General features: G+C 34.3%; 1 protein-coding gene across 1 annotated transcript in view; it reads left to right on the forward strand.

Annotated features, from left to right (window-relative positions):
• The first annotated feature begins 1,310 nt into the window (after positions 1–1,310).
• The window catches only part of LOC124155937 (carboxypeptidase D), a 64,081-nt gene continuing 37,808 nt past the window's right edge, over positions 1,311–27,583 (forward strand). The window contains exons 1-6 of the mRNA XM_046530168.1: positions 1,311–1,841; positions 3,769–4,004; positions 7,546–7,715; positions 8,838–8,999; positions 11,919–12,066; positions 17,020–17,102. Of these exons, the coding sequence (XP_046386124.1) occupies positions 1,374–1,841; positions 3,769–4,004; positions 7,546–7,715; positions 8,838–8,999; positions 11,919–12,066; positions 17,020–17,102 (1,267 nt within the window). The 5' untranslated portion in view covers positions 1,311–1,373. The remainder of the gene's footprint in view (positions 1,842–3,768; positions 4,005–7,545; positions 7,716–8,837; positions 9,000–11,918; positions 12,067–17,019; positions 17,103–27,583) is intronic.

Consider the following 27,583-nt stretch of genomic DNA (forward strand, 5'->3'; position numbering starts at 1 on the left):
TCAAATGTAAAAGAAGGGACAAGAATTTTGGCATATTATGTATATAAAATTGAATTCTTTTTACATATATTCTTTTATTGTAACAAAAAAAATGTAATAAACTTTCATTCCTTTATGCATATGCTGATTTTGATATATATTTGATATCTGCTGATTCATAACTTGAATCTCCCACTCTCACATATTTCCTAATCATAATTTTTCCCATGTTTTTTTAGAAGCCCAATAAAATAAAAACAAGAGCATTATTTAAAAACTGATCACTTTAAATTTAAAAAACTATCAAAATAAACTAAAATTATTAAAAGGATTACTTTTTTGATTGAGGATGGTCTCATGAAAATTATTATGGAAGTGGAGATGGAATGAAAAAACAGTTGAGGTAAGCCTTAAATGAGAAACATATGGCCGATAGGAGAGGTGAGCGGAAACCTATGTCAAACTCATGGCCCTTATATACGGGCCTATAAGGGCCCGTTTATAGGGCCAAGAGCCCTATACGGGTATATAAGGGCCTTGGTCAAACTATTCTTCAGACTGGTTACCTTTGATGATGATAAATGAGATCAACCCCCACACAGCTGTCCCCATGAACATAAGTGAAATGTAGAGGCATTGAAAAGGTATAAGAAAGAGGAATAAAAAAATTCTAAAAAGGATACGGAACAAAGAGCTCGAAGGAATTATGAGAAAGGATATAATCAGTGGAAAAGCGAAGACCATGAGACGCATAACTTTGAATTGGTGAGATGATGTGAAAAGCGTTTACGTGTAATATATCTCATTCATAAGTTAAATGAAGCTGTGATTTCATTTTCCGACGTCATACATCCAAATATAACTCTACCACGAGCTCAGGGCCATAGAAATAAGTTAAGCCAGAGACCCAAAAAGACAATAAATTATGTCCTTCAACTCTAGCTCAGGTATTGTACCCTCAGCCTGCTATCTGTTTATAGGATTCGTAATACACAATCAAACTGATAAATGCATGATTATAATTACCATGAATGTAAAAGCTTATTCCTACATAATATTACTTACAATCGTGATTTATAAATCCCTGAAATTACCGCAAATTCTAGCAATCGCATGTCTTTATTCAACTGTTCTGTAAACATGTTAGCCAACCTGAAAATTATTAAGTACATATTTATTTGTTCATATAATTTTTTATGTTACTTCTAAAAATATAAGCGGTTCTTTCTGACTTGAAATTTTTATTTTATTCGTGCATGTGGTCATTTTATTTTTTTTAAGTTTTGAAACATTTTACGATAAAAATTGGCTACGTTTGCCAACTGTGGAAGTCGAGTGGCCGTAGAAGGAATGGAGCAGAATAGAGGGCGAAGGGAGTGAATCAGACCGTAAATATGGGGACGTGTAGAGATTGCCTTGTCAAATTTTGTGTGGCTTTTGTAATTTTATGTTCGTGTGTAGCCTTCGGTGTAAATGGAAGCGATAAGATTCTTCCTACGCCAACGAGAAGCCCCAGTGTTTCGTACCATAATTATGAAGCAGTGACATCATTATTTAATCAGTTGACTAAAAAATATCCCAAGTTAGCAAAACTCCATTCCATAGGGAAATCCGTTCAAAATAGGGAGTTGTGGGTTTTAGAAATTAGTGAGAATGTAGAAAACCGTCAACTAATGGAACCAATGTTTAAATATGTTGCTAATATGCATGGAGATGAGACAATAGGACGGGAGCTTGTAATTGCTCTCGCTCAATATTTGTTGTTAAACTATGGAAAAGATGAGCGAGTAACTAAGCTCGTCAACACCACTGATATATTTTTGATGCCATCATTAAACCCCGATGGATTCGAGAACTCGGAGGTAAGCAATAGGTTATCTTCCCAATTGTATATTTCATTTTTTAATAAGGATTAATTGGGAGGTGTGTGATATTGTTTTTTTTTCTCTGATAGCATTGTTTTGTTGGCTGTAACGAGCCTTTTTATGTACCGATTGTTATTAGAAATGCAATGGGCCTTTTCATGAATCCGCAGTTTGGATCTGTGGCACTGAGGTTATCGATGATGTATAACGGCGCAAATAATCCCGTCACTTTCTGCTTGTATTTGATCCCATCCCCAGTGGAAGTGGCTTCCTAAGTTATGCCAAGTGACTTCACAGATGGCTGCAAGCCCTTATGGGCGGATGCAAAGTTGTTAATACATCCTTTGTAGGTAGCTGCACTGATATTGAAGGGCTACACTGGCTATGAAATTGGTTACGCAGGGTGATGATGTGACCACTCATTGCAAATTTGCTTCAGGATGTGTTGCCACTTGAAATTGATGTTGCTGTTAAATATTGGAAAAAATTGGCTCTTATTGGACTCATCAGCGCTCTGCTGATATTTTTTAAAGCCGATTAAAATGCGACTGAAGTGGAAATGGAAACCACCCTTCTGTGGGATGGAATTGGGCCTCCTCTATGCAGTCCCCTTGGATGAAATGCTGAAGATAGTTGGAGGGAAAGATGTTGGGTTGGCAAGGGAGAGATTATCATAGTGGTGATCTTAAATTTTTTATATTGACCATTAGACTGGGTCCTGTGCAAGCATTGATGTATATGCATGCATGCTCTGCTACTGTAATAGGTAGAGGTTTTGTTTTTAGTGTCACTTTTATATTTTTCAGTTCCAAATGAGGTGGATCATGAAATTTGGCCTGTGTACAGTTTTCCTCACCTGCATTTTGCTACTACACATCTGATATTGTATATTCTGGAAAAGACATTGACTGGAAGGCATAATGTTTATGATTATAACCCTAAAATCCACCATTACGGTCTGTTTTATCGAACGGCCAATTTTTGTTGAATTTTTCCCTAAATTTAGGATTTTTCACGTTTTTAACATTCTCAACAATGCTAGATAAGGATGAAAGCGATGCAAGTACAGTTGCATTAGTTGTAAAGATGGTTCTTATCTTTATGAGGGAATGATACATGTTTGACATTGGTATCCTTAATAGATGCTGACAACAGACTATGATATGATATCATTTTATGCAATAATTCATCCTTCTAAATTATATAAAACATGAGCCAATGGATATCAAAATTTTTATGTAGGTGGGTTGCATTATGCTGGGGTGGGTTGGTTCAGGACATGGTGTTTATGTAGAGGTACTATTTTCCTCATAGTTCCAAAGTTTTTACTTATAAAATCATTTTCTCAGCTCGAGATAATTTATTTTCCTCTGACGCTATGCAAAAGTCCACATTTACTCTTATTTTCTTTCTTGTCACTGAGTCACTTGTTGATTAAGTCGTCTGTTATGGAAGCCGGTCTAAATGATGTATAATTCCCATACTATGAAAAGCAAATATGTACTATGTATGTATTACCAGATATCTCCGAATATAGTCCCCCCCCCCCCCCCCCAATTATGAAGCTGCAGTTTTGGAAAAAAATGTAATAAATCGCTTGAATATAGTCCCCCCCTTTACTTTTACCACAGGCATTTTTAGAAAAAAATAGGGTAATATATTCAGTTAAATACGGTAATTAAATTGCTGTTGTAGTGCTTTCATACTTTTCCAGTAGTTTAGAATGTTAAATAAGTGAAAAATCCTAGATTTGGTGATAATCCGACAAAAGTTGGCCATTTGATAAAATTAGAAGGTCACCAAATCCAATAGTTATTTAATCACTGAAGAATCAATCTCTTATGCAGTATTGTTAATATATATTTAAGTTTTACTATAAATTACTTCAATCTTGTATGTACTAGCATAAAATTTTTCTTTGCAGGAAGGATTGTGTGAGTCTAAAGACAATACTGTTGGAAGGGATAACGCTCATCACGTTGATCTGAATCGTGACTTTCCTGACCAATTCGACTCCAATAAAGAAGAGCATAGCCTCGTAGAAGGAAGGGAGCCAGAGACTTTGGCAATGATGACGTGGATAGTATCAAATCCATTTGTACTGTCTGGTAACTTACACGGAGGAGCTGTTGTCGCCAGTTACCCTTTTGATAACTCCAAGTAAGAAGTTATATTATGTTTTCTTGTCATCTGTTATATTCATGGATCTGAAGTTCATTTATCTTATTTTCCATCTGCAACTTTTTATATGAGATAGAGTTAAGGTCACTTTGTGCTGAATCAATGTTCATGACAAAGTTTTAGCTTCAAGTCTTTTTAATACATAGAAGAATGACAAAAATTGTCACTTTGGCCCATTAACCATGCTCAAAACTGATTCTAAATACTCTTTTTTTTTAGTTCTTTAAAAAAATCACATTTTTATTTTTGTTTGATTAATATTGAAAGAAAGATCCTGAATTTTGATGAGGCATTTTTAATTTTTAATTGTATAAATTGATTTTGTACATGGAAGGTTACCTAGTACTGTGACAATGGCAAAATATTTACTTTCAAGTCTCAAGGATAGGTCTTTTTTATGAAATTTCCTTGATTCTCTCTCAATGCTTTGTGTTCCAGAAATGGAAATATCGAATCAAAAATTTAATGTCCAATTAGCAGACTTAATTTTCATAATTGATAACAAACAGGAAACTTAAAATTGAAAAATCTTCTATTTTTACTATGTATCATATTAATAAAAATCATGAATAATATTTGGTCAATATAATAATTACATGGACATTTTGATTATTAGGTTTAAAATTTTCAGCTTCCATGCAGATAATGAAATGGTATTCGTAACACTTGGGAGGAAATACATTGCACTAGAAAATGAATTATGACCGGGATGTACGTTGTAAATGACGTGGATAGTTGTACTTATAGTACTGAACATATTATGCTATTATATTTTTTGTCTTATCTATTATCTTTCAATTCTTATACACCTATTATTCAACCATTCTGTACGGTTAATAAAGCATCCAAATTTAAGATCATCTTTTCAAAGCTTTAAATTTGCATTGACAATTGTACACTTACCTTCAGTTTGAGTCAACAGTTGGTCACCGGGAGATAAGTTGGTTCCAGGTACAGAATATTGCTTATTTCCAACTTGAAGCACATGCAATGGAAGCTGGTTTTAGAATGGCATATACATAGTAAGAATCATGTTGTAAAGAGTGATTGGCCGTGTACTGTCAAAAGGCCTATGATTAACATGTACAAAAATATGGATATACCAAGGCCAAGAAATCTCTGCCATGGTGTGCACTCATACCTCTTCAATGATGTACATGACTAGTTGACGAGAAATTCTATGTGGGTCACTCATTTTATTGGTGGCAGTGGAAATAATAAATCAAAAAACAGGTGTATGATGTTTGTTTTGCCAGCCCTTAAACGTCTAAGAATTATAAATACAATACACGTAACCTTACCAATTAAATTGCTAGGCACCAATCAATGGAATGATTAACCTGCTTGTGAGCGCGTCTTTACGTATGATCTGCATCATTAAGGCTAGTATAGCTTCGAGTGGGGAGAAGACTCAGTCTGGATGCTGTGCTGCTTGTTGTCAATCAGGGCAGTGAGCTGGCTAAGGCCACGCACCAGGTTGATTGGCACCGTGCTAGGCTGATGAGTGCCACTGGGCAGAGAACTCACCACAAACTAACGTGTTTTCTAGCAGTATTGTTTGTCAAAGTTAGAATGTAAGATGTTCCATATGTTGGGTCGTAGTAGCAACAACTTGCCCAAACCATACTGCCGACTCCAAGCCTTCTCCTTAGCATGAGTGCCTCTGGGTTATATTAAAATCCAGGCCAGGAATTAAATTTTGTTTTCCACTTCTTATATATCGAAGCAAAAGTCATGGTTTTCAATCTCTTAATTCATGCTTTATAAATGCATGGTAATACCAGAGTGCCGTTCACTCAACAAACATTTATAGTCTTCCCTGGCATATTTTTAATGTGATAGTTTTGCGTTGTTGTTGTTTTTATTAATCTGAAGGAACAGAGGAATAGGCAGAGAAGTGTCAAAGCGATCAGGCAACTGCTGAGGGCAAGTTAGCGAGCAAGTGGTGTAGGAAAAATTCTGAGTTTGCATGGGGTAGATTGGTCAGAAAATGGATGATTGGATAAGAATCTAGTCTAGACCTTCTCCGCACCACTGATCTCCACCATTGATTCTTTTTTTCTGTCTTCTGTCCGATCCACTCCCATGTGAGTGCATGCCATCTTATGCCATCAATGAAACCACAGGACTGTGGTTTCATTTATGGCATTAGATGCACTCACAATGGAGTGGATCGGACAGAAGACAGAAAAGAACAATCAATGGTGTGCAAAAGTTAGGTTTTTCACGAACTAATTTCAGAATGTATTGCATCGTTTTGCTTCACATCTGTGGCTGGGTGATACAAAATAGTGAAATCGCACATCATGTTACTCCAGGAATGTTATATATTAGTTGTTTGTAAGTGTCACGAGTGGTGTAATTGCACAAAATGCTCATGGAACAGCAGTGGCGGATACAGATGGGGGGCGCGGGGGGCGCGCGCCCCTCCCTTGCGGGTCCGGCCGTATTGGCAAACATGGCAGAACCACGATTATGACTTTTTTTATATCATAAGATGGCATTGTCTTATATATGTGTATAATTACATTAATTAAAATTTTATTTTACTCTGCCTGTGACTTGATTATTTTTTATTGCGATATCGCGATAAAAAGTAAAGGCAACTCAATATATCTTTTGCGCCCCCCCCTTGAGTGTTTTCTGTATCCGCCCCTGCGGAACAGTGTCCTCTTCAATTGCTTCTTATGTAACTTTGTGCAATACAACTAACTGTTTGGCACAGTGCCTGGTATGTGGTTTCTGTTGTTGCACAGTAATTTGATGCATCTTACCAATCCTAGGTGATCCCAGACCAATGATCACATCGGTGCCTATTGTGTGACTCACAGCCATTGGTGCACGTTTTGTGGAAACTATAAATAAAGGGATGAACATAGGAATTGAGAGGCTTTATCATTTACCATCGGATATAATGAGAACTCGATGTACAAAGCAATTTTCTGGGGTTCCCTCTGTATCTTGTGCTTACTGAGAATAGTCTTTATGTTTGAATAGTTTTATGCATATTTTTTGTTTGGATTTTTGCATAGATGCCTTAAGTTTCAAATCTCTCATTCATAATAATAGCTTAAACTTGAGCACTGTTGTAGAGGGTCACATGAAATAACTTATATTATTAGCAGTTGAGTAGCATTATGGGAAATACATGAATAAAGCCTTTTTAGTCATATTTTCAGCAAAATCTTTTGGTGAAAGTGAAATCAAGTTGTATTTTGAAGTGGAAAAACCTTATTTTACTTATGACTTGATGTTAGTATCCTTTAATGAGAGCTGTCTGAGACTGAGGGTTACATTGTGGAACATTAGGCTCCAAGCCTCAAATGAGTTTTCATAATGAGTTGTGCAGTTATCAAATACCTATATAACAGGCAGCTTAAATGTGAAATATTCCTTCTTTCCAGAAATTAGTGTTTGTACAATTGAATTTTCAAAGAAAGGTGTATTTGATGGTATGACATATGGCTAAAAATATGGTTGGTAAATATTTTAATATATTATTGTAATTTTTTTTATGAAGTGCCACTGGTGACTGTTGTACACCAAGTATGACCCCCGACAATGAATTATTTTATACACTGGCGAAAAAATATGCTCATGCTCACCCAAAAATGCATAAAGGGAATGAATGTGAGGCTGATCACTTTAAGGACGGAGTTACTAATGGTGCTGAATGGTATTTTGTCAAAGGTATGTGAATTTATAGTGTCTTATTACATTTCAACTTTTTGATTATTGTGACATTCTTAATTATATTAAATGTCTCACCATATAGTGGGTGATTTTGCCATAAATTGATGGATTTATTTTGATGATTCTAACTGTATATCATAAGATATCATATTCACATGTTTGCATTGCTACATTTTGAGCACCTCGTAATGTGTACAATGCATTTAATCCGTCCTCTTGTGTGCACATCAGGTACTGAAGATCTGCATTTCATGGACATAGTCTCATCCTGGCTTTTAATCCCTATGTATACATAGCTGTGCTAAACTAATGCTACTGCTCACACACACATATGTATTACATTACTCGTATCTTGGTAGTAAACATCTCATAGGAATCAAACATTACAGCTGTTTAAACAGTAATATTGTGTTTGCCAGGTTGCATATCCTTTATTTTACTATTAAGTTTTTCATATTTGTTGGGTTTTTATCTTCAAGAATCTATCTCCTGACATTAATTCTCTATTTTCCACACCCAGAAAACACAGACCAATAGACCAGTTTTGTGGCTCTTTATGCCTTAATGATTTAAATATTCCAATATTGTTGGTAATATTGACAAAAAATGTCTTCATCCATGTCCTCATTTATACCTATTGCACCAAAAATACCTTGAAAAGACAATTTGTGACATTTCTTAAAACACTTCCACCCATTAGTTGCATCAAAGTTTGCCACCCTCAATTTTTCTTCTATTTGCCTTACCTTATGCTTTAGCATCAGTCCAATTCCTGGTAACTCTCTAATAAGTGCTCACTTATGTCATTAATAAATAGCATTAGCTTGTCTGCAGGCAGGTTGAGTTACAGTGAAATGAAATTGGAAAAGCTTTTTAAAATTTATTTTTAATTTTTATTTTGTTCGATTAAAACTGAGGAAAGTGGGTGGACTAAAAAAAGCGGAATATGTATATAATTTTTATGATAAGGTTTAGGTTTTTATGATAAGGAAGGTTTAGGTTTGTGATCTTAGGGTAGGAATCCAAGTCTCTTACTTGCATAATCCTTTTAAGTTTAAAAATGAAATAGGTTGCTGGAATTGTTTATTAAAAATAATCCTAATTGTTTTCATTTTTCAGGTGGGATGCAAGACTTCAATTATTTGCATTCTAACTGCTTTGAGGTTACGTTTGAGCTGAGTTGTTGTAAATATCCCCCTGCTTCTGTTTTGCCTCAGGAATGGGAAGATAATAAAGAATCTCTTATATCATTTATGGAGTCTACACATTTGGGTGTTAAAGGTAACCTTCAGAAAATATTTGTCAATATTTTCTAATTATTGTGTATTCTAATTTTACAAATGGTGTTTATTTTTGAACTGGAGTTAAAAATGTTATACATATCTTGTCAATTTTTGTGCTGAGAATTAAGGCAATGCTGTATTTAAAGCCATTGGAATTTTTTCATCGACTCATTAATAGTTCATAATGTGCTTATTTTAATTATTTTAGTTATTATTTCATTATCAAAATTTTGTGCACTTTTACTTCGTTATGTGGTAATAACTACAAGCCTAGTTGTTAATTGGTCTAGGAATTCATTATTAATACCAATTATTGTCAAAAAAACTGTTAACCAATGCCTCACTAATGTGACTTAAATTTGATTCATTTGATTTGTGTTTTCTCATTATCAAAATAATGCTTTGTGTGTCATCAATACTCAGGTAGCTATTATTTACTATCTATTTTTATTTTATAAGGCTCAATCCAATTACATACTCATTGCATACACATGGACTTTCTATGCCTTTATCTCCTAGAATGCAGTATAATCTTTCCAATGGTAACTTGACCTCATCAATTGACAATTATGGAGGACAGTATGCTGTAATATTAATCATACCTTAATCTTTACTTATATCTTGCTTGAAATAGTTTACTTGTTAAAGTCTGAGGCCACGGAAAGTTAGGATCCATAGATGTTGACTAAAAATAGCAAATAAAGATAACTACTAGTGTGGTTGTTATTTCATCATGCTGGTGCATACCTCTGAAAATATATCCATTATTCCACAGTGTTGACAAATATGCTCAAAATTGAAATATAAGTAAGGAAATGTGTATCCAATGTCCTCAAATCAGTTTATTGCTGTTATAATGCTTCAACCTGCACCTTTACACTTAAACAGACCTTTCTTATTTCGTAGACGACTTAGCTGTCTATCGCTGTCTTAGCTGACTAGCTTTCTAGTGAAAGTTTCATGAAACCTCCCTATTTTGAAGTCAATGGCCCTGTCCCGGGCCCATTCAATGGACAATTCACACAAAAAAAACCTCCCGTAATGACTCTCTCCAATAGGGTGGTTTCCTATTATTTTTTTATTGCCTAAATCGAAAGATGATTACTCCTGGAGTACGAATTTCACACTTTTAGATTTTTAAATGACGATATCTATTTTTTGTGATTAAATGAAAAGTGAAAATTTTCAAGTGCGCGAAAACGTGACGGCTAAGTATGAATGCAGGGAAAACCCCGTGTGACGTCATTCTGGTTCCCGCTGCCGCTAAGTGAGGTGACCTTTGGTCGAGGATATTGTGCACCTCTGCGATGTAGACTGCTAGCAGGTAACACTTGGCTTTAATAAGGGTTATTAATACCTTATCAAACGAAGAAAACTTTCCGGCCTTAGCCAGTTTTAATAAGTGATTATTAAGACATGTTTCCCTGAGCTCTGTGCCTCATGCATGCATTGGTAATCTCAGAGGATGTAAAACTCGTATCTACTCTTATAGAAACTTGGTCCCTGTGACGTCACGTAGAGTGGCATCGCATGGGCGCCAATCTGGCCTTTTTCAAATGCGCTTAAAATTGACCATTGCCATTCGTCTAAACTAGGATTTGTAAAACCAAATAATTTTTACATTATGAATACACTAATGGTGGGTAAGGAATCACAATCAATGCCTTTCGTTTTCTTTGATGAAACTACCCCATTACAAAAACTACCGGCCACAAAGTCTGCACGTGGGCCCAAAACGTAGGAAGTGCCGCTCTGGGTCTAATTATAAAGAAAAAAAGGTAGTATTTTGCATTTATAGATTATTTTTACATCGATATTATGTAATAACCAGAGAGTAGAATCGCAGCTGAGGGTGCCGCATCTTAACTGTTCCACTTCAAGCTTCGTAATCCGAGACCTACAGAGCAGAGGGTATGAAGAAAACTTGATGCTCCAGCTCGGTGAAGACCATAGTCAACTCTGATGGTTCCCACCATAAGAAATGTGTAAGGGAATCCAAAGCTCTGCTCTGCATGGCTCCATATATTGTACCATTCTGCATTAATATATGAACAGCGACAAGGTGTGGATTCAAATATTACCTGGTGTACTTGCTGATGGTGCTGTGTTTTTGACACAGACAAACAGTTTTGCCAAACAGAATACCGATTGGCTTCTATAAAGGCATCATCATCTGCGATTGCCACTGTGACCTCAATGCATTGCATACTACCACATTTTTACTAGTGGTACTAACTCGCCCCATATAACTTTCATTGTTGTTTATCGATACATAGAATACACCAGTCATGAACATAGATATTTACTGGTATTTCAATGGGATTCCGACAATGCGTTTTATTTCATAAATATAAAGGGCAGTATTTGCTCTTTCTAGCAAAATTGCTGCATAAAACTGCCAATTAATATCGACTTAAAGTTTTGCACTCCATGAATAATATCAACCAGGTTCTCAGTAAAATTATGGAGTGCTTTAAAAATACATAATTCACAGCCATTAATAATGGTGCTCCTTTAACTTCAGACCATAACTAAAGTAAGCAATGAGGCGTAGAGCAGAATGGATGAGAAAAACAATAATTTCAATTAGAAATACGCAGATTTGAAATCATGCTGTGATAGCGATGGTATTTAATGGAATATTATAAAAATTGTTTATCATTGCAATAGGAAAGTTTTTACAGTGAATAAAGCAAGATTGAGAAATATACTCAACAAGCATTGTGAAACGTGGACCGTTTGGGTGACCCTGTGAATATGCAACCCTCATATTACCTCCATAAAGCAAAACCCCCTGCGTGGTTTTTGCAGTCCCAGCAAATTTGTTGTATGGAGGTTTAACATTATTTAAATTAAAAAAGTATAGTTATAGCATTGAATTGTTGCAAGAGAAAATTTATGTTTGTATTTCTTTTAGGTTTGGTTCGTGATAAAAATGGTGACAGTATTCCACAAGCCAGAATAATTGTGCATGGTATTAATCATGATGTGCTGACTTCCAGTAGAGGGGAATATTGGCGTCTTCTCCTACCAGGGACTTACACCATATCTGCACATGCATGGAGGTAGGAATTTTGATTTCCTTACTTTTCCCCAATAATAGAAACTGTCCATCTTAACTGACTGACAATTTTCTGAATTTCCTTTTAATTATCTTTATCGCACTTTTTGCTCAATCTAATAGTTTTAATTTTAGTTCAGCTAAAAGTTTTAATCACTTTGTGAGATCAAATGTCTGTGGGTTTTCATAGTGTAATGCTTACCCTAAATTTCTGCTGCTAAATTTTCTATTGGCAGCAAACCTTCATTTCACTTACTACATTAGATAGAGGTAGACGTCAATTATGAATGAAATACGTAGCATGATAGATCCACGTCTCAAAGGCTTTAAATCAAACGTTAGATGTCTATAAATGGATTAATTTTCTTTGTATATCTTTTTTGACTTAGTAGAATTTTTCATAGAAATAAGTTCAGTGGTTCATAAAAGGTATAGATGAACAGACTGTGATCCCCATTACACCTCAATGAGAGACTGAATTACTGTATAAGCGTGTGTAAGAGGCGCACCCCTATTTTGAGCATCGAAGCTATAAAGAAAAAAAATTTTGCTGCATTTTTTTATCCTATTGTGCGGTGTCGCAGACGTATGCCTGGAATTTTGACAGTTATCGACAGTTGATAGTCACCAAGGGAGAAACTCCCCTCCCTGCCGCTTGTTTTTAACCAAGCGTTTCAGATGACTGACTCACGCTGAAAACCAAGGCCACTCAGTTCCCCTTGGACTTACGACCGGTGTAGGGGAGGGGGGTAGTAAGAAGTTTGTGTAAGAGGCGCACCCCCACTTTCGGCTGCAATTTCTGGGAAAAAAGGTGCGCCTCTTACACGCACTTATACGGTATCTCTCTGTTGGGGCTGTGAAAATAATTTTTATTTTTTCCCAATCATATCCACCTTGTGCAGTTTGTAAATTTGGAGGACAACATGGTGGTTAATCCATCATAAACTTGTGGATATTGGTTAATCTATTAGAGTAACGTTGGTAAATAATTCTGTACTCTGAAATAAACAACTTCAAAAGGCTATTGTTATGCAGATAATCACCTCTTCCAACAGCTGCTGCTATCTTTTGCCCATAGTGGCTGCTGAAGATAGATTTTACCATACTTAGTTGGTCACTAGTTGCTATGAAAAGTATATTTGTCAAATACCTAGATTGACCTGTTTCACTTTTAGATGACTAATGTTAATCTGAAAAATAAATTCTCAATAAATGGATCCACTATCATTTCCATTTCATTGTGCTTGGTAAATTAAAACTTTATATTTTGCGATGAGGAATAGGGAAGTGCACTAATTTATTTTTATTGCTGAATTTGAAAGTTTAGCCTAAAAAAGAAACATTAGTATAGTCACTTTTATTTCCTGCATCTGGGGTATGCACTTTAAAACGTTTTGAAAGTCGGAAAATTTAATGTTGCGCTGAAACACAGTGCCTCCATCTTGATTGAGATGTGACGTCACAAGGCAGTAGTCACCAGTGGAGTATCGCTGTATTCCGTCACCTTCTTTAGCGAGGCGAGAGTTTCCGGGAATCGGTGGAGTTTGCTTCCTAAAAATGTCGGCTAGTACAGAAAACATGTATTCAAAAAAGAATTATAAGTGATTTTTTGTTCCAAATTTCATCTCAACGTCGAAACAAAAGCCTGGAGAAGATATCCATTCCCGTGCCTTAAGCACAAGCCATACGGAATAAATGGTTCAAGGCTGCTCCTGACTCTTACGTATCGATGATATTCTGTTTTGAAGATCATTTAAAGGTATTTTAAGATCGAATTGATATTTATATTATAATAATTTACTTAATAGGTACCTCAGTCACATCAGAAAGTGTGTTGAGTCAAAATATAGCATCTTCCGCGTAGACCTACGTAATTTATAAACTGAAAGTAGTTTGGTTAAAGAATAATGGTGCGACTGTTATTTTACACGACCGGGAAAAATGCGTACTTTGCCCATGACATGTGCATGTATGATAACAAACGATTTTTGTTAAAGTTAATCTTTATTTATACGGCATAATTTATACTCCACTGGTGACGGGTTCATCTTGCTGATCTAAAAAATTAGCTACAATACCTCGAACTTTGAAAACTCGCAATATAGGCAGTCAAAGTACATTGTACATATGAGAATACACGAGACCATTCTAGCCCAGAATGTACTTACAATGTTGAAATCCTTGGTTTTCAAAGATTGACGTATTTTATACGCCAGCGCACCCGGTCCAGGGTTATCAACTTTTATTTCATCCTATTTGTTAATTGAAATTATATTTCGGAATGGTTCTTTTAGCACTGCTATTGAGGTAAACTGGTAGGTACTGAGTAAGTAAACTCCCTTTGGAATAATGTGAATTACAAGTGTTTGAGATATATGGCATTTTATATTCATTTTGTGTTCTTATTAATTATGTCGGTACGCATATTGTTGCTTGCCGCGAGCCTTTAATGGTATGTGCTCTTGCAAGAGTGGTTTTCATTTTTAATGTGGAAGTTGGTCAGTATAAGCAAAGAAAAAATTAACATTTTAGCGCACACCAACCCTTGTAGTCATCGTATCTCTGCGTTTGTAATGACACTGCTAAAATACCTAAACGCCATTATGATGATAAAAAAATTATCTCATGTCAATGATTTCTGCAATTACAATTAATGATTAACTTGACGCCGTATGATCACAATGAAGACAACAAAATATAATGCCATGACGAAGTCTTGAACACTGACCCTTACGGTGGGAATCATACACGCTACCAATACCCCAACTGACCCATCGGGTAACGGAAGATATTTTGGATTTATATATATGACTTGTGAAAAGTACCGCATGAAAATTAATTAATTACAGCCTACTAAGGCCCTAATTGAAAAAGACGGAGCAAGGTACGTGGTCTCCCGTTGTTAGCCTTAACGCCTCGCATTTCTATGGAGCATTGAACCTGTCCTCCTTTTTCAAAAATTCAGTGACGATAAATACATCAAATTTTGGTATACCATTTATAAATCGTTGGAATTTTCCTTCTCCCAAACAAGATTAACTTTTCTTGAACCCATCCTGGACAGCGAACCATTGCAACAACCAGCCAGCATGGAAATAAGGCTAACATCCCATGATTCTAGTTGCGAAGGGTGAACGTTCCGGCCGGCGTGAATACATACGCAACGAATAAGTCTTGCAGCAAACGTCTGAAATAGGTTTATTAGTTTGACTCAGTTCTTACAAAAAAAGTTTTGGCATGATAAACGGCATTGTGCAGCATATACCCAGAGGCATATACCCAGCGAAAAATAAATACCATCATCTATTTATTCAATGTGCTATTCGCACTACTCTTTCCAAACTTGAAGTTGACACGTAAATGAATATTAATATATTACGCAATGATGAAGTCATTTACTCAAAAGAGAAGCAGCCACATATATATTCTGAAGATATTTTATGACAGCAAAAAACGGATACCCTCAAATTCAGTGATTTTTCTATGCAATAATAGTGGTAGAACTAAACGGCATAGAAGCTGCCTTCTGCTACTGCCTTGTGACGTCACGGCCAATATTCAACATGGACACCCGTTTTAGCGGCCTTTGAATTTTTCCATATTTCGGACGGTCATCTCGAATCAAGTATTCAATATTAGGATTTAAACTGTGGTTTTACGACATTATGTTATTCTGAACTCTAATTTAAAAAATGTGTTTGGTGCATTTGAAACATTAGTGTACTTCCCTATTCAGGAAACCATAAATAAATGAAACATTTCATCAATGAGAGTATCATTGGTATGGACCCATTATTAGTAAATTCAAATTTTCTGGCAATTTTCCAAAAATGCACTTTTTTCTTTTCACTTATGGTTTCATTAAATTTTGTGTTAACCTCATGTTTTCACTTCTCTTTGTATGACGGTAATAAAAATGTGTTGAAAACGGTTGTTACTGGGAAATTTAGGTATGTATTTGTGGAGAAGTGCCAGTAAATGTTTATTTACTACTCTGTTAGAAATCCACCAGATAAATTCTGAAACAACCCTGGTATGATTCCCTTCATTAGTCAATCATAGGCTAGGTGTTATTCCAAAGATAAGGACTGAGATCCCTCCAAGGTAGCCTTGTAAATGATTAATACTGGCATTCCAACTTCTTGGAGGTGTATTTCTCGAGGCTTGAAGACAAACTTAAACCTTTACAGTATGGTATTACCAAGAATTGCGATTTATCTAAGTGTGATAAGCATTGTTTATGTTAATCTGTATTCTTAATCAATAATATTACAAACTGATCAACAATGTTGCTCTCTACAATGAAATCAAATATTCTCCTGGAATACATAGATGCAAATGGCGCAAAGCAGTTGTTCGTGTTTTTGACAGTGTTCCACCAATTTTAAAAATCTGAAAAAAAATTAGGATTATACTTTGATGTATGGGTAACAACATATATTTTTTTCGGCATGTCTATTGTTTCCTAAAATTTTTAATTCAATTTTAAAATTTCAAACTTATGTAAAAGTTTAGTTTTCAATCAATAAATTTTGAAAAAAATCAGGATGGTAGAAGGTAATAGTATATACATTTTAAAGTTAAGAAAAAGATTTTGCAAAAATAAAAACTGGTGATATGGTTAAAAAACAAAAAAATCATGTTTCAATTTCTTTTTGGGGTTAGTTTCCATTGTTAGGGCCTGAAACTTTGGGAAAACACATAATTTTTGATGCACTTCATGTGTATATTTTTTATATTTCAAAACATCTGGGGACACTTTTCACCATCTTAACCATCTAGACCCTTTCATTGATGAAGGTTTAATGTATTTAAGAATTATTTAAAATAGAATGTAATTTCATTTCCCTGGATTATGCATCCATCATTTTGTTTAGATATCCATTTCAATTTAAGTTAATTCTGTTTCAGCAGCATTATACAATCTTAATTTTTAATGTCTTCATTTATTTGACAGTTACTTATCTAGTGAGCCCATTAACATCACTGTTACAGAGGGTCAGACAACTATCCAAGACTTTACTTTGGAGCCTCTAGCAGGTAATTATCCTAGTATTAATTTACATGAAAAAAAGTTGAATGAGGAAGGAATTCAAAGCTGACTGACTCAGTGATCAGTATAACCTAATCCATGTTCTCCTTTTAGAAATATTTTGTGAAATACTTTCAGCAGATAGATGTTTGTCAATTCTAGTTTTTGCCCTGAGTAATGGTAGTGTGTTTAGGTAGAGTTTTTGTAAGGCTGTGTTTGTGATTCATCTACTTTTTTCTGTTGGTGGAGGTTTGAATGCATGAATTTTCAGAGAATCATCTCCTGGTTCTAGAACACTCTAAATCTTTTATATTTTTTTACTGTAATTCTTCATTAGTTGATATGCCTTGCTAGTAATTTGTAAATAGTTATTACATTCTAAACTGTTTGTTGAAGCAAATTGATCAATTTTATCTGTTATGCTTTCATAATTAAGTTAAATGAGTATTTTGTGCAGTTCCATGTACTTCTTTTGTTGCCAGTCTGTGTACAAAGTGTTACTTAATCATGGATATTTTTTTTCAAGTGGCTATGATTGTATGTGGAATCATAGACTACAGTATGAACAGCATGTACTCCTATGATTGCATCCTTGCCATGCTAGTGCATACATTTGTTTTTTTTTTTTTACTTTCCCAGATGGCACATGACATCTAATTTGTATATATAATAAGAGAAGATACATTTTTCAGAATTTGTATCCATATTAATTGCAGTGCAATAGAATAATATTGTGAAAAACCTTATGATTAGAAAGGAAACCTTGTCATCATGTTGTGAAATGTCATTTTTCTTACAAATACGTATGTTGTAACTAGGGATGGGACGTTCCAAAAGTAGAATCAGCGAATAAGAATCAGCGAATACCATGAATAATGAGCTTTTTATTCCATTCAATATTCGATGACACAAAGTTATCAATTATTCGAATTTTATATTCACAGTACAGATCATCGGCGATTCAATTTAAATCTGTTGACAATGGTCAGGTCTGACGTGAAGGTTAACACATTTGGTTGGTTCAATTCTTTAATAATGTTTTTACGAAAACTTATCATTGAAAAGAAGAATTTGCTTTAGCATTAAAATACATATAATCCTGGTGACCCCACTAGAATAACACTAAGAAGAATGTATGTATACCTTCAAATGCACGTGCAAAGGCTTTTCCTTTTCTGACTCCCTTTTGCATTATTAAATTTACATTTTACGTATTCTAATTTTAAATTTATTGTCAATTTTATATTTAATTTTTGGTTTTTAAAGGATGCAGTGAAGCAATAATATAACCTTTAATATGCATATGTATAAGAGAAAACTAAAGCATTGCGATGCTTCATGCGCAAGTTTGATGTAATCGTGGGTGACAGTTGCATCAGGATTTGGGAGATGTATTGAATTGAATAACTTGCGAAATGTTCAGTATTTTCTTTTTCATTTGTATTTAAAATTGGTGGAAAGATGCATATTCAGTATAGCAGTATTCACAATTCGAGTGGGGTACATATTTGGAAAAAAAATCAAGTACATATTCGTATTTGATACGTGAATTCGAGAAAAATGCTATTCGACCCATCTCTGGTTGTAACTAATAAAGAAGCTTGTGAATTACTTTGTGATTAAGGGTGCACTTCCACAGGAGATTTTTCCAGATAATAATAATAATAATAATAAATTTATTTCACCATTGGCAAATTATACATCTGCAAGGCTAAAGTCAATATGAGATACCAGCAGAGATGAGATGTTTCGGGAGTTGAGGTGGCCGTGTTAACATTCCTTTTAAGACTGAAATACTGGAATAACGTTGAAATTAGAGACATGCCATTTTCTATTTTCTACAAAGAGAATATGATTCATCATCTTCAACACTCATCAATCCTAAGGTTGGTTTGATGAACCTCTCCGCTGAGTTCTCCTATCAGCTAATCTTTTTACACCTACATGATTCTTTTGCTTAACATGCTTCACCACCTGCTCTATGTATCTCATCCGTGGCCTATCTCTGCCTTTCTTCCCTTCCACCTCTCCTTCAAAAAAAATTTCATTCGACCATCATGTCTCATGATGTTGCTAATTATGTAAATTGTCAGGTCTTCTCGCCAAGGTTTGCAAAAGACTAAAGACTTCCTCATTACTGGCATGATTTATCCATTTGATCTTCTTCATTTTACTAAAACACCACATTTTGAAAGCTTCCAACCTTGATATTTTTGCTCCTGACATCGTCTTACTTACTCATTGCCTCACTACCATTAAAAAGCCTGCTCCAAATGTGACTTCATAATAAATTGCTATACAGCTTTAATGCTTATACATATTTTCAGCTATAAGATGATCCTATTTTTGTGAAATGCCTTCCTCTCTTGGTCTATTCTACTGACAATTTTTTTGTTGCTTCATCCATCGTGCTACCCAACTAGTGATTGTATGTATGGATTGTATATTGAAATATTTCGTCTCCTCTGATTAGTGGGATAACTATTCAGGCTTATGATAGTTTCTTTTTAAATTTGAAATAAAAAAATTGGCATTTAAGAAGCTGTAGGCTCATAGGTAAGCTGCATGCTGCTGCCTAGTTTAATAGGTAGTCTTTAAATGCCACCAGGATTATAGCCATGAACCTCTACAGTCTTGAAATCTTACCACATTCTTGGTATTGGCCGTAAGAATGGCAGAAGTCCCTGTCCAAAAAATCCGAAGTCTTGGTGATGAAGGAAATACACCATTGTTAATGTTAATGAAAAACTTGTTATTTTAGAATTAAAACTAGCAATTTAAAGTTTGTTGTGGGCTGCCAAATGGGAATCTTTTTACTTTGATCTAAATCAAACATGAATTTAATGGGTTTCTAGCCTCACTTCTAATAATGTATTCTTTTTGTTAGTTACTGTTTCAAATGCATGACTGTTAAGAAGATTAACTTCTGGAAAAAGAACATATTAACATCTGAAACTTTTATGATCCTTGTCTGAGTTACTCAATTTGGTGATATGCCCTTCCTTTAATGTGGTGAATGGTGGTATTTTGTCTACATCTTTTTTATTATTTATTGGCCATTTTTTGCTGTTATGCCTTCATTTAGAACAGATAATCAGATGATGAAGAGTTTTGTCTCCTGTTTTAGCTGTTTGGTTACTAATGGTGCATTTACCAAGGATTTTTCCAAGCATTTTCTTAGCAAGTATTTTTGGCAGTACCAGGGGAAAGCAAGCCAATTACATGCTATTTGAAAGTGTAAGCATGCATACTACAGCAAGTTGTTGGCACTTCATTAATGGTTTGGCATAAGATTTGAAACTTCCCTAATAAAAATCACATCACAAACTAGCATATTTAATTGAAGAAGAAAAATTATTTTTCAACAGTTGCTCTGACATTTAAAGAAGATTGGAGTCTTTAACTCATAAGGGGAGACCACGTACCTTGCTCCGCTTTTTTCAATGCCGTATTTTTTATGGCCTTTGGAATGGTGAACACATCTCTGAACAAGTAGTGGTTCCATTGAATGGGCCTTATTTTGGCTGTAACTAATTAATTTTCAGGCAGTACTTTTCACAAGCTGTATATAATTCCCAAATATCACACCCCTCACCAGACGCGTTTGAAATGACACTGCTTAAATACCTAAACGCCATTATGATGATAAATAAATTGTATCATGTCTATGCTTGCTGCAATTAAAATTAATGAAAAACTTGATGCCGTATGATCACAATGAAGACAGCAAAATATACTTCCATGATGAAGCCCTGAACCCTGGCCCCCTGGTTGGGAGTCACATACGCTACCACTACCCTACCTGACCAGTCTGGTGAGGGGTGCGATATTTAGGAATTATATACAGCTTGTGAAAAGTACCACTTGAAAATTAATGAATTACAGCCAAACTAAGGCCCATTCAACAGAACCACAACTAGTTCAAAGATGTGTTCAACATTCCAAAGGCCATAAAAAATACGGCACTGAAAAAGGCGGAGCAAGGTACGTGGTCTCCCCTTGTTAGCTAAAATTATCCATGTGATATTGTTTTTTTGTTGAGTTTGTTGTAGTTGTGGAAGGCTTTAAAAGCAATATAGTTTTTCAATGTACACAGTTTCCTATATATTCACTGATTACCTCCGACATGAAGTGAGTTACCAATTCTAGATCTGATATGTATATTCATATTTTAAAAATTGAATTTATGATGAAATTAGAGGTTTCATTTATCCTGCTGCATTTCATATTGCTCCATATTTCATCTCATTTTTGTGTTGTAGTATTTATGCTACTCAAATGCATATTCAGAGAGTACCATAAAGATGTTTTAAGACTGATCTGTCTACCCGTATATTGTAAGACATTAGTGTGGATTATAATCTTCGCCATTATCCATAAACAATCCTTCATTTACTTCGATGCAGCCCTCCACTCCGTTTTGTTGTGAGATAATCTTTTCACACACATATAGTTTTTATCTTTCAGATCCTTCATTACCTGTTCTAAATTTTATTTGATGCCTTTCTTTGCCATTATTGCTATCAACTTGTACATCAATTTTGTGCACTTTGTTTTAAATCATATTATGTACAGTTCTTAATGTATCTCTATCCACTGTGAGGATAATTTTGAGTAGTTTGCACTCGATCATTATTCTTTTTTATTCAGTTGCTTTAGCATCTCCGCAAAAATTAAACCAGTTTCTGGTTTTTTGCATGTTTAACTAATATCTTATCCCTGTTAAAAGTACATATTGCAAAAGAAACTTGTCTTGCCCTTGAATGCTCTAAAATGGTCAATTTTTTTGGCAAAGTGGCTCTAATTTAGGCTTTTTCGTGGTGGTGGCAGAATCAAAAACTAAACCAAATCTAATTTTTTTACAAATAAAATCTTTTTTAATCCAAATTTAAATTATTGTTTTGATTTTTACTGAATGCCATATCTTTTTTATTATAATTAAAGTATAAATAGTCATTTGATGTGTACATTTTTTCTTAATAGTGCCTCATCTTATGTATATTATAAATTCTCCAGAACAAGGCATTGGAACCTACATATCTGGTATTATATCCCCTATCTATGAATTTGATGCTCTCTCAAGTGCATGTGCAATCAAATCTGAAATCCATGGAAACGAAAGAATTCAATCTCTGTCCTGACCCCACTTTTTCCTTCAAGTTATGTATTTAATGAAATGTTGGTTACTTGGTCCTGCCTGTACCAAACAATATGAGTGAAATGTTTTTAATTTTTAATGTATCTTTGTTTAAAACGTTTCATTCTATGTTATTTATTAAAGAACACATATATGTATTTTGATCTGCTAGAGTTCCTATTTGCAGTATAAATAAAAGTAATATGAGCAAATTCATCTCGATTAGATGTTATACATAATTTTCAGTTCTTTGAGAATATTTTGTTTAAAAATTTAACTGAGGAGATTTGAAATGGAAAGAAAGTTAGGTTGGAGCTTCAGATTTGATTCATTATTGAATTGAAATTGTCACTTGAAAAACTAAATTGCTTTGCCATAAATTCTGGTGATATGGTATAATTAGTCCAAGATATACCTTTGTAATTGGGTTATGGAAGCATTCACATGCTTTCTTTTGCCTCTTGAGATTCTTGTTTTTATTGATGTTTCAAATTTAATTCACATTATTTGCCATCTAAATTTAATGAGAAAGTGTTACATAACTCCTGAAAACATTCATGTATTTTCTTGTTCTCTATTTTATTATAATTTTATCATTGCTGTCTAAGAGTCAAACATCTTTACAGCTCCATCGCAAGCAAATGGCTCATCACAATGGAATGCACTGGACTCCATGCTTAAAATTCTTATTGATCTCTTTATCTTGATGCAATTTTTACATTTGATTAAGTAATTTGTGGGACACCTGGTGCTGAAATGGCTGCACATTCTTTGATATGATCAATTTACTCTTTAAATGGAAGTCTTTAATGGCTATAGCTGCGATGAAAATATCTCTGTTCCCACAATCATGACTAGTAATCAAGAGCAGAAAAAAGTGTGAGGGCTGTTCTCTCGGTTCATTTTAGATGCATGAAAATAGTGTGAGATGGAAGTTTTGGTCTTTCATCATTTCTCAGGCTAATCAATGGTCATATCTTACTGTGTGGCCATGAAGAATTTCATCTAAACTTTTGATTGTGGAATTGAAATATTGTCATTGTAGTTGATATGGTGATGCATGTAAGGTTTGTAAATAATACCCTTTGGTGAGAATAGTATTATATGTGAATATTATGCTAAATGTATGTGCATATTTTTGCTGTGATATGCATTTTACTGGTGATGAGCAAGTGAGCCACTATACAATGTTTTAGATAAAAAGTGGGGGTATTATAAAATAATAAAATGTATTTGTAAAAATTTTAAACCCATATTAATGGGGAAATCTATGTCCAAAGTCATGTGATACAGTTTTTGCAGTGAACCAGTGATGAGGTGATACACTTATTTTAGAACAAACTAGATATGCAAAAACAATTAAATTTCTTTGTCATAATGCCATTTGTCAAAATAACTCATTCAACTTTTTGGTGCAATGTCAGTTCATTATCACTCATTTAAGACTGTTGAAGGTATGAGAACTGTGAAAACTTTGCTCATTAATTACCTCTTGACATAGAAAAGAGAACTCTCAAAAGAAGACTTCTATCACTGTCCCATTTTTTGTGAATTCCATCCAAACATTCCTTCCTCATTTCTCAGAGTGTGACTTTTTGTTACACTGATATAGGTTTAAAATGGCATTCAAGTCAAATGCATCTTTATAGAAGTTTTTAATGTCTGGAAGTTTGAAAACATGAATTTATCTAGCAAACGTTGCTATGCAAGATTGTAGAATGAATTTTTCTTGAGAAAAGTTTTATGATCCTGTGTGTGCGAAAGCTTTATAATAATATAATTTTCCTATCTTCATAATAATAGTAAATGACTTATGAATTTTTGTTTGTTATCTGTGAATATTTATTTGCTATTATGTGAGTTCTGTTTTTCGATTCAGCCTTTGTTGTATGGTACAAAATTTGTTTTCGGTCATATAAGTTTAAGTTGTGGTCCTGCCTTATCTAAGGATGGGTAGGTTGCTTATTTTTTTATTTTAATTCTGGTTAGGTTATTACCATCAGCATTAGCTGTGGTTTTTGGCCGAAGGTTTCCTTTTCACTGCGTAATTGGGCACTCAGCAGTGGTTAAATTTTGCCTAAATTCTGGCTTTTTGAGATGAGTAGTAATTTCCAGCCATTGGTCTATCACTGTGTGTAATTTTTATGCATGTGCTATGGATTTTAATCATAGTCACACAACCTAATTATAGATGTTAAGTCATTGAATAGTTAGAGTTACCCAAGCAAAGATTAAAAATTGCTCAAAACTTGGATTAACATTTGCTTAATACTCTTCCAAATTGAAACAAAACTTCCAATAGTATTTTACCAGCTTTTTATAAAAGTATGCCAGCATTTCTATAGAGTTTTACCTAGCGTGTTGTGTCTGCCTAATGACTTATCTTCAGGAATAGTTAGCATCAGCAACTATACAATTAATGGCAATGAAGGAAAATGAAAAAAATGTTGGCTTGTGGATCACTCCCATGATGTAGTGTTCAATTCTGTTGTTTTACTTTGTTGAAATTTGTCACTACTGGCTGTCTAGTGCAGTTTCTCATTTTTAATGTGAATTATTAGTGGCTACTCATCGGGTGAATTGAGTGAAGTACCACTTCATCTATATTTTTAGAGAACTTCAATTTTCACATAATTTGAAACATAGAGGAATTTCAATAAAGCTTTAAATGTAAAATTTTAATGTAGCTTTGGTGAAAGAAGTAGTGCAATGCACCCGCAGGATATTGACAATTATGTCAACATGCAACTTCTGCGTAACTTTGGTTGGTCTCCCGCATAAATAGCAAGAGTAGACCTTATAGTCTTATTAGTATATATTTCAATGTTTATAATAATAATAATATTTACACCCATTGGATATTTTTCGTGTAGCTGCGACTTCACTCATGGACTGTTAGCCTTATTCTCCCAAGTTCATGAAAATTGAAGACCCTAGATTGATAGCTAGATATATACTTTTAACACCTAAAATTCTTGAAAAATTATGACTCTGACATATTGTGAAAATGGTGCTTTTAAGTCTAATTACAAGGGAAATATTCGAAGATAAATAGCTAGAATTGATGGAGAATCATAACCAAAGTTATAGCTCAATATTGGCTGTAGGTTGTAGCATAATTTTTCATAGATCCAGTTTCCCTGGTAGCTTGAGTCTATCTTTTCTCCAAACTTCACGATTTTTAACATCTTTCTTTTTTTCTTGAGTTGAATAGTAAGTAGTAATGAGATATTCTGTTAGTGAATGCTGAGAGAGGTTACTGTAGTTATTGAGAGTTGGCAAAAATCAGAAGTCCAATAGTTGAAAATATCCTTAAAAAATCAATTAGGATATGAAGAGTATTTCCTATTTTGCATACATTTTGATATCATATGAAGTTCTGAGTCGTATGAAGTACATATTGGTTGCTTTATTCAGTTTCCTGCTATTGTTGATAGCTCTTTTAAATTGATATGCCTGCATGAATCCTCCAGGCACTTAAACAAAATCCTCAGAAGGCAAGGTGGCCTGGGGAAAGGAACTTGCCTTCCAACCATGAATGTGAGAAATTCACATTTGTGAGGCTTACTCTGGCCTGGCTCTACCCTCACCTATACAAATCAACCTTTAGGTTTAAAAAAGTGAAAATCTATGTCCTTTGAGTAGTGGTTGGAGCTCTCTTCTCCTCTAATGGAAAACCTGTCAGTGGATATGAAATGCCCAAGCAATTTCTCATATATGTTTTAGTGCTTATCTATGCATTATGTTCATCATTGAATGAATTCTTAGTTATGGCATTATCAAAATAATTTGTTTTAGTAGTTTCATGTTACAGAAATATGATATTTCATGAAGTAATTCCTTTTAACTCTTTGTAGTAGTTATCTCTGAAAAAGTTCCCTTATTCCTGTAGGTTGATAGCATCCTTCAATGTTCAACGCATGACATCACTTGGGAAATCCTTGTTTGAAATAGCAAGTGTTGAGTTACTGCTAGTTCATGAAATTGAAGTGTCAATATTTTCCCTGTCCTTGTGAAAGATAACAGTGGAAAAAATGAAGTCGGCGAAGCATTTTGAAAATAGAATTGTCAGCTCACTCTGCAATGCATCACACCTACTTTCTATTCAACCTGAATAACTCATTTTGTGAGATTCCTTGCTGCTTTATGATTTGTTTAGAATATGTTAAAAAAATTAAAACAGTATTGTTCATCAGCTGTGCAAGAGGGAGAAAAATATGTCATCCAATGCATACATACCTTTATAAGGAAAATAATATTGCATGCTTTTTTCTATTCATTGTGATATGCACACTAGTTTTTTATGCCAATGTGTTTTCATGTCATTGTCAAAATTTTTGTCAGTTTGTTATTGCAATTCCTCCTCTCCACTGCATATTTAGGTTATTAAAGCATTCATAGATCAGGATTTTTGTTTTTTGTAGTTGTAGTTTTTGCTTCATAATTTCGTCGGTATAATTTTCAAAATTAGTGAGAAACTTATCCAATAACTGGAATTTTATACTTTCATGGCCACTTGGAATTTAGAGTAAGGGCATGAGCATTCACTTGGTTTTTCCTAGCCTCTGAGCGTCATTATTCTCTGTGCTGACTGATTCAGCTGGAAAGAAGTAGTCATTGAATAAATTTTCTTGTGCCATTGAGTTCCTGTTGTTATTTTGTTTGAATAATGCAGAAATAGTGGTTCTGGAATTGCATAGTGGAATAGAAAAAAATGAGTGGCTTGATCTCATTTATGCTCAGTGATCGTATATTATGCTTCAATTTTTGAGAGAATGACTTTACATCCCTTTCATAATGTCCCATTTTTTCCAAGGTCTTTTTGAAAACGATGCAGTCTTCCATTCAATTGGCATCATCGTCATTGATGCTTAATAACATCCAGGTTTTGCTCATCACTTTTAAAGTGGCATTTTCTGAATTTTTTTATGGGTTAGCGTTTAGACTTAAATGATTTTTTTCAGCATTTTTGCATCACAAATTTATTTTACACGGTGCTGGGGTAGAGCTTTAAAATTTGTTTCATGTTGAGGTAGGCAAAAATCAAGTTCACCATTGGTTGTTAACATTTCATAAAATTTTGTTGATGAAGATGGAAAGAGATGTTTTGTAATCATGTAACCTCCTGAATTATTATATCTATGATGAAGTGTTTCTTATGATATTCTGTGCAACCAACAGACTAGCCATTGATAACTTTCTTTTGTCTGTCATTTATTGTTATTGCACTGGGTTCTATGAGAATGTATGACAGTTTGATATGATCATCCTGCATCACATATTTGCTTGATTTTAGGTAATACTCGTATTTATGGACTGTATTTTTCACCAGATGTGATCATGAATCATTAT

The sequence above is a fragment of the Ischnura elegans genome, chromosome 3 (genome assembly GCF_921293095.1).
Source record: "Ischnura elegans chromosome 3, ioIscEleg1.1, whole genome shotgun sequence".
Classification (NCBI taxonomy): Eukaryota; Metazoa; Arthropoda; class Insecta; order Odonata; family Coenagrionidae; genus Ischnura; species Ischnura elegans.